Source organism: Trichechus manatus, unplaced genomic scaffold (assembly GCF_000243295.1).
Source record: "Trichechus manatus latirostris isolate Lorelei unplaced genomic scaffold, TriManLat1.0 scaffold00001, whole genome shotgun sequence".
NCBI lineage: Eukaryota > Metazoa > Chordata > Mammalia > Sirenia > Trichechidae > Trichechus > Trichechus manatus.
In genome coordinates, this window is record NW_004443937.1 from 40,692,722 (window position 1) to 40,705,019 (window position 12,298).

The 12,298-nt window shown below is 48.4% G+C and overlaps 1 protein-coding gene across 1 annotated transcript in view; it reads left to right on the forward strand.

Annotated features, from left to right (window-relative positions):
• Positions 1–387: 387 nt before the first annotated feature.
• The window catches only part of PTPRG (protein tyrosine phosphatase receptor type G), a 786,467-nt gene continuing 774,556 nt past the window's right edge, over positions 388–12,298 (forward strand). Inside the window, exon 1 of the mRNA XM_004368651.2 lies at positions 388–472. Within this exon, the coding sequence (XP_004368708.1) occupies positions 388–472 (85 nt within the window). The remainder of the gene's footprint in view (positions 473–12,298) is intronic.

A 12,298-nucleotide genomic window follows, 5' to 3' on the forward strand; every position in this document is an offset into this window, starting at 1 on the left:
TGCCGACTCAAGTTGGGGATCCTCGGCTGCTCGCCGCCGCCAGTGCCGCCTGCGGTCCCTGCCTGCTCGACTCGGGGCTTCGTCGCCGCCCGCCGGCTCCTCGCCCTGCCCGCTCGGCTCACTCCGTTTTAAACAGCAGGGAGCCCTTCTCCGCCGAGAGGATCGTCCCCAGCGTGGCTCCGCGTTCCCGCTTACTTTTTGAGATTTTCCGGGGGGCGCTTGGCGGCTTTCTGGCTTTCAGGGGGACTCGGGCTGCCGAGCGCGGGGGGCCAGTGAAGCGGGCTAGCAGAGGAAGCGCCCGGGCTTAGCCGAGGCTCGCACAGAGGCAAGAACTTATCCAACAACTTTACCCCCCTGCCTTCCTCTTTTCGATGTGCGTTTTCGGACATGCGGAGGTTACTGGAACCGTGTTGGTGGATTTTGTTCCTGAAAGTCACCAGTTCTGTGCTCCATTATGTCGTGTGCTTTCCCGGTGAGTGCTGGCCGCGGAGGAGACGCGGCCCCGGCCGACGCGCTGGGGATGCGGAGTTGTCGCCGGGGCGTAGAGCTCGGGCGCCAGTCCCGGCGACCCCGGAGAGGTTGGAGGGGGGCCGGGCCCCCGGAGAGGAGAAGAGGAATCCTTTCCGTTGGCTCCTGGCGGCGTTTGGGGGAGGCGGGTGGTTGGGCAGGGTGGAGGTAGAGGCTGGCCGAGGAGGGTTCGGGGGCTGCCAGGGTCTGCTCCCGCTTGGGTTTGAGGGAACTGGGGGTGCTGGAGCTGGGAGAAAAGGGAGTCGCTCTACTGATAGCCGCCGATCGGGAGAGCCAGCGCTGTAGGGCGACTGGGGAGGCTGGGGCCGCGGGGAGGATGGCTCTGTAGGTTTTAGGGGGGAGTTCGAGGTGCGCCCCTCGTTTCGGCGGGGGTTGAAGGAGCTCAGAAGGGAGGGGACTCGCTTTGCCGCTCTCCGACCTTTTGGAAAGGCTGGTGCTTGCGGGATGCAAATGAGGTGGAATGAGGTGGCCACGGAGGGGTTGGGGATCTGGGGAGCAGCCTACGTTTTGGTCTCGGGGGCTGGGCGCGCTCCCCGGCGTGGGCGCGGGCTGCGCTTCGGGGCCAGCGTAAGGCACCTTCCCCGGGCGCTGGGGCCTGGGTGTAGTGAGCGGGCCGGGAGCCGAAGGTTTACAAGCGGTCCCTTCTCTTTTAGACGCAGCCCAGCGCAGCCGCCGGGGTCGGGGCGCGGGTCGGCAGCGGGGCCATTGCTGGCTCCCGGGCGGATTTTTCCTGTCTCGCACTCCCTGCCTCCCTTCATCTTTGCCCTTTTGCAGGCTGTTCGCGCTTGGGGGACCCAGATCCTCTCATTTCTGGCCAGGCTAAGAGAGGAGCAACATTGGCCATTGATGATGGTAATAAATCACCACACGTAACGGTGTGAGGCTGGGCGACCCTCTGCTTCCAGCCCTGCTGGGGCAGACCCCCGTCTTCTTTCCTCTCGGGAAGGGAAGGGGCCTGCCGCCTCCCTCTCTGCTCTTGCAGACCCCCAGCTATAGCCCCGAGCTCCGTCGAAACAATCCATCCCTTTCCTGGGGGTGGAGGCCACGTCCTCTGCTCTAGGCAGAAAGAGGCGATTCGCTTTTCATCTCTCACGCCCTTAAAGACAGATCACCCTCCTTCCCTCTCCCCATTTTTCTGCCCTCATCTACCTGTTCCCGGAGTGGTGGGTATTTGAGCCAAGAAAAAGAGGGACATGCCCCCAATGTTTCCGTTCTTCCTAGTTACAGCCGCCTGTCCCCAGGCGGCCCGAGTGCCAGATTTTGGTGCAGCAGGGCCCCCAGCCCCGTCGTGCGCGTCGGAGTAGGGCGCCTTTGCTGCCCTCAGGGACCCGCCCCGGGGAGACAGGTAGCGCGTGCCACCCTTGTGGGCTCGGGGGTGGCTCCGAGGGGCAGAGAGAGATGGGGGCCCCTCAGAGCGCCTTCTTTTCTTCAACACCCCCCTTTCCTTTGCATCCTCTACACATCCTCCTGCCCTCCTGGAGCCACACCGATCCCCTGCTGTAGTTCAGAAACCCAGCCGGGAGACCGAGCACAAGGATGTGTGTGCACTCTCACCCTGAGGCCTGGAGTTTGCCTATGGGGGTCCTGCGTCCACAGGGCAAGGGGTGGTGGGGACATTGCGCGAGAGCCAGCTGGCTGCTCTCCCTTAAAGACTATTACTCAGTGTTTGTATTAAACGTCTGCCCCTTCTAGACTGGGCTTCTCTCCTGTGGTCTTGACAGGTGAGTGGGGGCAGGTGTCCACAGAGGTGGAGCTTTGCAAGGGCAACACTTCAACGCGGGCAGTGGGAGGCAGCGGAGGGCAGCCTTGCAAAATCAGAGGAAATTCCCGTTTCTCTTCTGGCCTTCTGCTGCTGCTCGGGGATGCGGTCAGTGGGCCAGCCGTGATTTTGTCTTGGCTGCTGTCTGAGGAAGCTTGAAATCCAAAAATGGGACCGCCAGCGATGCCGCCTTCCTGGGGCTTTAACTGTGTTCGTCTTCCTCATTTTCTCTCGTCCCCGCGCTGTGAGGTGAATAGCCCTTTTCTCCTCCGGGAGCCGGGGGGATCGCAAAGGGAAGGGGCGCAGGGAAGCGGGGGTTTGGTTTGCAAAAGTGCAGCCCAAGACAGTGCAGCAGCCTTCGGAGCCACACAAAGTTAAAACGTCAGAGCCTTTCCAGGCGCTGTTTTTGCCTCTTCCGAGGGTGCCGCGACGCCGCTGGACCTCAGGGGGCGCCCCCGAGCCGCTCGTCGGGCTCCCGCCACTTCCATGCCTTGGCTCGGCCACCTCCATGCCGCTGGGCCACAGCAGGAGTGGGGATGGGGCGCGCGGCCGGGTTCCGGGGCTCTGCGCTGCCCCTCTGGCCTGCAGGCTCCACATGGCAGGGCAGGGGCTCACTTTGTGGACACCCCTCCCCAGCCTGCCATAGCCTCAGAAGCATTTATCACTTTGACACCTGGAATAAAAATGGTTTTGGTTTGAGATTAGGGTTCTCCTTGTGAGGTCTTAAGCAAAATCACCGTTCCTTAGTTATTTTGTTTGTTCCTCGCAGAACCTCACCAGCTTCTCAGTTGCATTTGAGTTTTCAGCTCCTATTCAGGCTTAAAAAAAGAAAAAACAAAAAAACCAAACCCGTTCCCATCTAGTTGATTCCTGACTCATAGCGACCCTATAGGACCAAGTACAACCGCCCCATAGGGTTTCCAAGGAGCGCCTGGTGAACTGGAGCTGCCGACCTTTTGATAAGCAGCAGAGCTCTTAACCACTGCGCCACCAAGGCTCCATTCCGGCTGTAGATTAAGTGTCATTTGGGCAGGGTTTTGGAAGCACGGCCCTGGCCTGCATCTTTTCCCCGTGGATCAGAAACAGTGGCCTCTAGTCTTTCAGCGGTAGTAGAGTATGGCAGGTGTGGATTCTGCATCCGGGTTAGGGTTTCAAGTGATGTTTTCCAAGTGCAAAGTAGAAGTGTTATCAAACATGATATTACATTCTCTTACATCTTCTAAAAAGTACTCTATTATGGAAGAAATAATAAAAATAAATGAATAGAAAATAAAAAACATTACCCACCACCCAGCATCAACAATTATCAACCCAGTCTTTCATTTATACCTCCATCCTCCCCAACACCTTATTTTAATGCAAATGCCAAGCATAGTTCATCCAAATATTTGGTATATATGTCTGATCATTGGGAATTTAAGTGTCTCCAACAACACAGAAATTATGTTACTCCAGAGGGTTAATAGTTTATCTATTTTACATTCTCTAGCTAGTCAGCAGAATTTTTTTTTTTTTTATTATTGATTTCTTCTTTTTTTCCACCCTCAGAAGGAAATCCTTCTCTTTGGTTCTGATATGTTTTGTATGATAATTATATCTAGGAGGCTGGTGCTGGAAACACTTCAGATGGACAAGCTCTGCTGCGTGCGTTGTCTGTGTCAGAATTGGACGACCCGTGATTGATGGGCAGCGACTCTCCCTCTGAGCCCGCTCTCTCCATGGATTTGCGTGTGCGTCCTTAGTCCTGCCGTGCATCCTTTATGGCGTTCCTGTTGTTATTAGGTGCTGTTGAGTAGATTCTGAATGAAACACTGCCGGGTCCTGCGCCATCCTCACAGTCATTGTTATGCTTGAGCCCATTGCTGCAGCCACTGGGCCAGTCCATCTCGTTGAGGGTCTTCCTCTTTTTTTGCTGACCCTCTACTTGGCGTTCCTAGCAAAAAGCAAAAATAGTGTTTGTGAAGTTGGCAATCTCAGTCTTAGGGATGGAGTGAGAAATCATCCAGTTTTTTTTTTTTGCCTCAAGTGTCTTGTTTGAAAATGAAGACTCTTTATCCAGTCTCTGAACTAGACACAGTTGTGGGATAATAGCTTTGTTTCCTTCTAAACACTGTTCACATTAGAGGGTGATGGAAGCTAGAACCACACCTGTTGCCGTCTACTCGATTTGATTCCGACTCACAGCAACCCTATAGGACAGAGTAGGACTGCCCCACTGGGTTTCCTAGGTAGTAACCTTTACGGGAGCAGATTGCTAGGTCTTCTCTCCTGGAGAGTGTCTGGTGGGTTTGAACCGCCGACCTTTCAGTTAGCTCTTCACCACTGAGCCACCAAGGCTTCTTTTGAAGTTAAAACAGTTACACAAAACAGGTATTAACAGGGCTTTTCGGAAATAGGGGAAGTTGTAATGGCCAGAGACAGAAACATTATAGGACTAGGTTGGCTGAAATGAGAAAGGGGACTCTTCCGTAGTGAAGATTTGGGCATCTCCCCTTAATCATGGACCTGTTTTCACTGAATACAAGATTATGTTGTTTACATGAAGCCGGACAGGGAATGCCGATGATTTAACGCTGCCAAACCGAACAAAAACCCTTTCAGAATCGTCTTTCTATCCTCTGAAAAACTCCCAAGTTAACATAGTATAATCAGTCATCCTGGTGCACCAGCTGGGATGAACTTTCTTGCCATTCATGTGAGAGCGTTTGAAATGCCTTAGAGCAGTTGCTTTTAAGGTCACTAACCACCCCCCCCCTTTTCCCTGGAAACTTCTTAACCGAAAGGACAGTCTGGGCACACACCTAGGTGAAGACAGCAAGTAAAACATTGCTAGTGAGTTGTCACTTTCTTTAACTCTTCTATTTTATGGTGAAATTATTATTAGTTTTTAAATCTGGATTTCCATTCAGCGTTTTACTTTGCATGCGAGACAATGGAGTGTCATTTCTAAACAAGGTGAAGATTATAACATGGTGTGCTTTCTGAATTCCAAGAGTAAACATTATAATCAACACTTTAATCCTGCGGCACATCTTTCATGTGGTCACATTTCATAACCCAGAGCTTCTGCAGAAAATTCAGGGCATCTGAAGTTATCTCCCCCCCCGCCCTTGGTGTCCCTTGGTTGCAGGCTGGCTGCTGTGCCATAACAGGTGGCAATCACCGAAATGGCATTTTTGGCTGTGTCCGTGGAGAGTCTATTACAGAGGAGGCCAGGGAGTTGTGCCCTGCACTGTTAGCTCTGCACCTGAGCTTGACCTGGATAAAGCCAGGAGCTGCTGATGTGGTCCAGCGAGGGGCTCAGGAAGGTGAGAAGTGTTCTGAGAGGCGCTGGCCCCCAACAGGCAGTGAGTGCCACTTGTGAAATTTGGCAGCAGCCATTGAATTTGTCCCAGAATGAGGTTGCCTGGGCACACATTAAAAACCAAAAACCCAACCCAGTGCTATCGAGTCGATGCTGACTCATGACGCCCCCATGTGTTGCAGAGTAGAACTGCTCCATTGGGTTTTCTTTATGGAAGCAGATTGCCAGGCCTTTATTCCACAGTGCTGCTGGGTGGGTTCGAACCACCTACCTTTAGGTTACTAGTGAGTACAAACCAATTATGCTGCCTGGGGACCTGGACACACATTAGGCCCTCAGTAAACATTTGCCAAATGATTAAAATAATTGTATACCTTTGCTTTCCTGTCTGAGAAATGGGAGTGACCGTTTTGCTTGCAAAGAACCGAGCCCAGGACTGTTCAAGGCTCTGTGCACTTAAAAAAATCAAATGCACATCTCTAAAAAAGTTATCTATTATTGACTTTGATTTTTGTAAAAAAATTGCTATTGTGTTTCTGTGATGTTATAACTAAAAGTCACTCCAAAGAAGATAAACGTGTTTCAGAAACCCACGCTTCCCCTCCCCCTTTTCTTACAATTCCCCTCCCTCTCAGAATTCTAAGACTACAGAATTGTTCCAGTCTCTTTTAAAAAAAATCTTGAAGTAATAAAAGTGTATTTCACTTTCAGGAAATCTATGGCAGTTGCAACGTGGAACAGATTAAACTAGTAGTTTCCTCATATCCAAAAAGATTATGCCGTTTGTAAGTGACGGCTGCACAAACTTGTTGTGAGTAGCTAGAAAGCGCTGTGTGTGGTTGTCCTGTGAGGACACCTGTAATTGGAGAGACCATTTTACCTGGGAGGATTTGTAGCAAAATTTTTCATGTTTTGACAGAAAAATGTGTGATCTACATAGGCTGATTTGCCAGCTTTACACACAGGTACAAGAGGTGCAGTGGTCACAGCGCTCAGCTGCTAACCGAAAGGCAGGCAGTTCGAACCCACCAGCCGCTCCTTGGGAGAAAGATGCGGCATTCTGCTTCCATAGAGATTACAGCCTTGGAAACCCTACGGGGCAGTTCTCCTCTGTCCTGTTAGGGTCACTATAGGGTAGCTATAGGATCCCTGTGAGTCAGAATTGACAGCAACGGGGTTTGTTTTGCACAGGCACAAGATTTTTTTTATGCCTGTACCACTTAATGTTTTGACTGTTAACAAAACAGTATTTATGGAAGAAGTGATTTCAGGGTTAGGTGGAGGACTGACAGTTTGCTGACCAGGAGCCAGGCGTTCCTCGTTTCCTTTTTCACAGCACTTCTAACGGAACTTGCTGGTGGTCCTGCTGTACCTGAGCTGGGATGGGAACAGCTTGACATCGAATGAGGGCTTAGATACTTGTTAACTAGTTTATGGGAGGCACTGTGCTGTTTTTGCCAGCATGTAGCAAGGAGAAATATTTTACTAGCCTAGAACTTGTTAATGCTTTTGATTTTCTTTCTAAGCCAGGCCGTTATGGAATGTTGTACAGAATATAGCAAAGCACATAAGAATATAGCCACCCTCTGGAGTCAGCCTGCCTCTGCGGTTTACTACCTGTGTTGCCTTGGACAAGTTACTTACCCTTTCTGTGCCTCATTTTTTACCCTCTCTGTGAAATGGGGTAGTCTTTGTGAGGCTTGAATGAGGATACATGTAAAGGATTTAGCAGTGGGTGCAGCAAATAGTAAGTGTTTGATGAGTTAACCATTTTTATTATTATCTATATTAAAGAGATTTGAATAGGAGTATATGAGAAGAAAAGGGAATTGAAAAGGACAATTGTATATAGAAACAAAGTCAAATTTTTTTCTTTCTATAAACTTGAATGATGGTCTCTGTACTTGGCTTTGCTGTTGGAGGTGAGTTGGAGTGAGAACTGGTGTGAGGATATCCCATGTAAAACTAGAGTGGTTATGTTCTGAGGTTTAACAAAATGAGGAATCCTCAGTGAGGTCTGAGATACCTCTTTGCCCACATTGCAAAGGAGATCTCTGCTTTCCCAGATTAAACCGGGGAAATACTTTCTGTGTGTGTGAGTCTCCAAGTTCCCTGTGTAGAAAGATTTGCTTAGGCCTTGTGGACTGCCTGGCAACTGAAGAGAATGGGGCCCTAGCCCGCTCTGTCACTGTCGTTGCTGCGGGCTGTGATTTGGAGCCCTGGTGGCACAGTGGTTAAGAGATGGACGGCTAACCAGGAATCCACCAGCCACTCCTTGGAAACCCTATGAGGTAGTTCTGCTCTGCTTATAGGGTCGTTATGAGTCAGTTGACTCGACAGCAGTGGGTTTGGGTTTAATGGGAAGCAAACAGTAGTATTTGAGAGCTTGCTTTTATTGGGCACTGGTGTGACACTTGAACACATTTATGTCCTTATGTCCGTATCTTCATGGATTCAGACCTAGAGAGCGTACAAGGGAGGACCACACTCCCTGCACAGCTCTTGCACTCTTTTTTCCTTCTAATTTTTGTTTATTTTGTTGTTGTGGACAATATACACAACAAAGCATATACCAATTCAGCAGTTTCTACATGTACAGTTTAGTGACATTGATCACATTCTTCAAGTTGTACAACCATTCTCACCCTCCTTTTCTGAGTTATTTCTCCGCCATTAACATAAACTCACTGTCCCCCTAAGGTTCTTATCTAATCTTTCTAGTTGCTGTTGTCACTTTGATCCCATACAGATAGTTCTTAAAAGAGCATAATGCTCAAGGCAGACATTTTTTACTAGTTAAGCTAAACTATTTTTCGGTTTTAATGTGACGTTGGGATATTTTTGGTTTAAGGGTTAAAGATTATCTCAGGGCAATCGTTTCAGGGGTTCATCCATCATCCATGGCTCCAGAAAGTCTAGAATCCATGAAAATTTGAAGTTCTGTTCTACATTTCCCCTCTTTTGATCAAGATTCTGCTATAGAACCTTTGATCAAAATGTTCAGTAATGGTAGCTGGGCACCATCTAGTTCTTCTGATCTCATGGCAAAGGGGAGGCAGTTGTTCATGGCTGCAGTTAGCCACACATTCCATATCCTCCTCCTATTCCTGACTCTCCTTCTTCCTCTGTTGCTCCAGGTGAACAGACACCAATTGTTTTGCCTTGGATGGCTTCTTGCAAGGTTTTAAGACCCCAGGCACTATGAAGTGAACTAGGACGTAGTAACAGAAGCACTAAACACGTCATTAGGCCAATTAACTGGGATGTCCTGTGAAACCATGACCCTACACCTCCAGACCAAGGAATCAAATCTCATGAGGTGTGTGTTTGTACATAAGCAGCCTCACCAGCTACTCTTTATTTTTGTCATTTTTGTAAATATATCTATCACACAACTTTTGCCAATTCAGCTTTTTACAGGTGTACAACTTATTGACAGCAATTACAGTGATTGGCTATGCAGGCCCTTGCCCTCTTAATCAATTTTTTGCAAACTGAAATCAGCATGATAGCTTTCTGGCCACAAAAAAATGCAATTTTAAACTACTCAACTTAGCTATTTTTGGGCCGTAGCAAAGTGACACAGTTGGCTGCTGAAATCTAGCAACTAAAAGAAGAAATGAAAGTATACTGCATGGAACATGTAACACTTCCGTGTAAGAAAATAGGACAACTGGTCTTATTTTTGGGTTTATGATACTATTTTTCTAACGAGGAGAATGAAACAGGGTGTTGATTGATATTACAGTGGGTGTGCTTTTGAGGAATTCAAATCACTTGTAGAAGTTGGAGAAGTATTTGAGTTCTCATACCGTCGCAGCCTGATAAATTCTGCAGTGCACTTAAATCAGATAAACTTATGAATTTGGAATATTTGAATAGGAGACAAATAAGCAAAAGAAATTTACCATAAAACCATAGTCCAGATGAGTGAGGAGATGTCATTGACTTTTCAAAAGTGAAGTAGGTCAAGAATTGTTAAAAGGAATCATTTTCAAAACAATCGTTGTGAATAAGTGATTTCTATCCATTAAACACCACCGCCAACAGCCAGACTTTTCCTGAAGCATTTCCATTCAGTGAGTGTGGTGGCTAAGAGCTGGCCATAGTCTGGGCTCTGTCACTTGGTAGCTGAGCTAGCTGCCTTGGGCAAGTTACCCATCATCTTGTGGAAGTGTGGTTGGGTGGTGTTGGGGGCCTTGAAGTCCCAGAGGCACACACTTCTTGTTCAGGAACCCACCAGGACCCCGAAGGCCCAGGTTGAAATTCTTGGCCTACTGCAGCAGTGTCACCTTGGGCAAATGGGCCTTGGTTTTTTAATCTCTAAAATGAGAACAATGTTTATATAGTCACATGTCACTTAACATCCACTGTACAACCAGAAGTACAGCCAGCGTGCTCCTTAGAGGGGAGGATGGCAAGACTACGTCTCACGGACTTTGGACATATTATCAGGAGGGACCAGGCCCTGGACAAGGACATCGTGCTTTGTAAAGTAGAGGGTGAGTGAAAAAGAGGAGGACCCTCAACGGGATGGATTGACACAGTGGCTGCAACAGTGGGCCCAAGCATAGCGACAATTGGGAGGATGGTGCAGGACCAGGCAGTGTTTTGTTCTGTTGTACACTGGGTCACTATGAGTCGGAACCCACTCAACAGCACCTAACAACACCAACAATACATTCTGTCAGATAGGATGTTACGGGATTTGGATGTTGTCTGAACACCATATTAGGGATGAAAGTCCTTGTTTCTCCTGGAGTCTAGGTGAAAAATGGAGGTTTGTTCATGCCAAAGAGTTGTATATGGCCTTTAAAACTAATGTGATTAATGACTGGGGTGGTGGTGACAGGATTCCTTTTCTAAAGAGAAAAGACGGAGCTAGTTGTGGATCTCGGGATCTTGTGCCTTACCTTAGAAAGAGAAACGGACAAAGGACAGTCTTTCAGGTTACCTGGAGTACCGCAGAGGGCATCTAGCCAGCCGATGCTCTGTTTGACCATACTACGTTGAAAAGAAAAAACTGAATTACAAATTGGAGTGTTTTACATTCATGCCATCAACAAGTGCTGTTTGAGAACCTACAGTGTGCCAGCACCCCTGGATGTTACAAATGGTTAACACACCTGGCTGCTAACCAGAAGGTTGGAGGTTCAAGTTCACTCAAAGGCACCCCGGAAGAAAGTCCTGGCGATCTACTTCTGAAAAATCAGCCATTGAAAACCCTGTAGAACACAGTTCTAGTTGTCATGAGTTGGAGTCAACTCCACAGGCACTGTTGTTTTTAAAACAGTGTGCTAGCACTAGGTACTAAAGAGACAGCGGTGACCAAAAAGACAGAAACTTCTGCCCTTGTGGGGGCTTCCCGTGAAAGTCTGGGTTACTCTTCAAACATTGGAAGGTATAGCAGCCTGGAGTCTGTGTTCCTGCTTGGCGATAACAATAAGCCGGAGCTGAGTAGTGGCTGCCCCTTGAGATGGGGCCCACACCTGGCCTCCAACAGTTATTTACAACACTCAGCTTGTCCCTGGAGGTGTTTGCCAAAGTGCGCAGGTGATTTCTACCCGAGGGACAGAATATTTTTCTTTCCTTTCTTGTTTAAGGTTTGTATTACCTGGATTGGGTGTGTGTGTGTGCGTGTGTGTGCGCGTGTGTGTGTGCGTGTGCGTGTGCGTGCACGCACGCGCGCGCATGCGGGCACACACATGTTGTCTTTGGCTGATGACCTGACTTTGTTCTATGAATGTGGCCTGTGTAGCTGAAGCTCAGCTGTCCTGGTTGGATTCTTTCTTGTCTCAGCCAGTAACTTGTTGCTTGGATATTTGACAGGGATGTGTTGACCTCTGGTGATCTAAATTGCTGTTGGTTTGTTCAATAAAAGGAAGTGTTGTTTTGAAAAATCTCTCATTTATGAATTTGCCCCCTTGATAACTTTCTTGTTAACAAACTACTCAAGGAGATGATGTGGGTGGGGGATCAAGGCCAGTGGCCAATAGCAGGATCTTGAGTAAATTAATACTGGAGGTATCATATTAGTGGATCCTTTGCCAAAATCTTAATTTTTTTATGTAGCATCCTTACCCCCTGAGATTTGCACGTTACACCCATGTGTTAAAAAAAAAAAAACAAAAAACCCTTGCTGTCGAGTTGATTCCGACTCATAGTGACCCTGTAGGATGGAGTAGAACTGCCCCATAGGGTTTCCACGGAGCGCTTGGTGGATTCAAACTGCGGACCTTTTGGTTAGCAGCCGAGCTCTTTAACCACTGCACCACGAGGGCTCCACACCCACGCGTGGATTCCTAATAAATGACTAAAATATCACAGCTCTTTATTTTTTCAACAACAGCATGTGAAAGCCTGGACTTTGGTTTGAGTCATGTGGCCAGCTTTTGGCACAGACACATGGGGGCAGGGGTGACCCCTCCATCCTGATTCCAGCATATGCTCTTCAGAGGGTGGTTATAGTACGTAATACCGGAACATGGAGCCCATGTGTGACTCAGAACTTCATGCACTGTATGCATTGTAGTACAGGTACATGGACCCCCATGTGTGACTCAGAACTTCATGCACTGTATGCATTGTAGTACAGGTACATGGACCCCCATGTGTGACTCAGAACTTCCTGCACTGTATGCATTGTACTACAGGTACATGGACCCCCATGTGTGACTCAGAACTTCATGCACTGTATGCATTGTAGT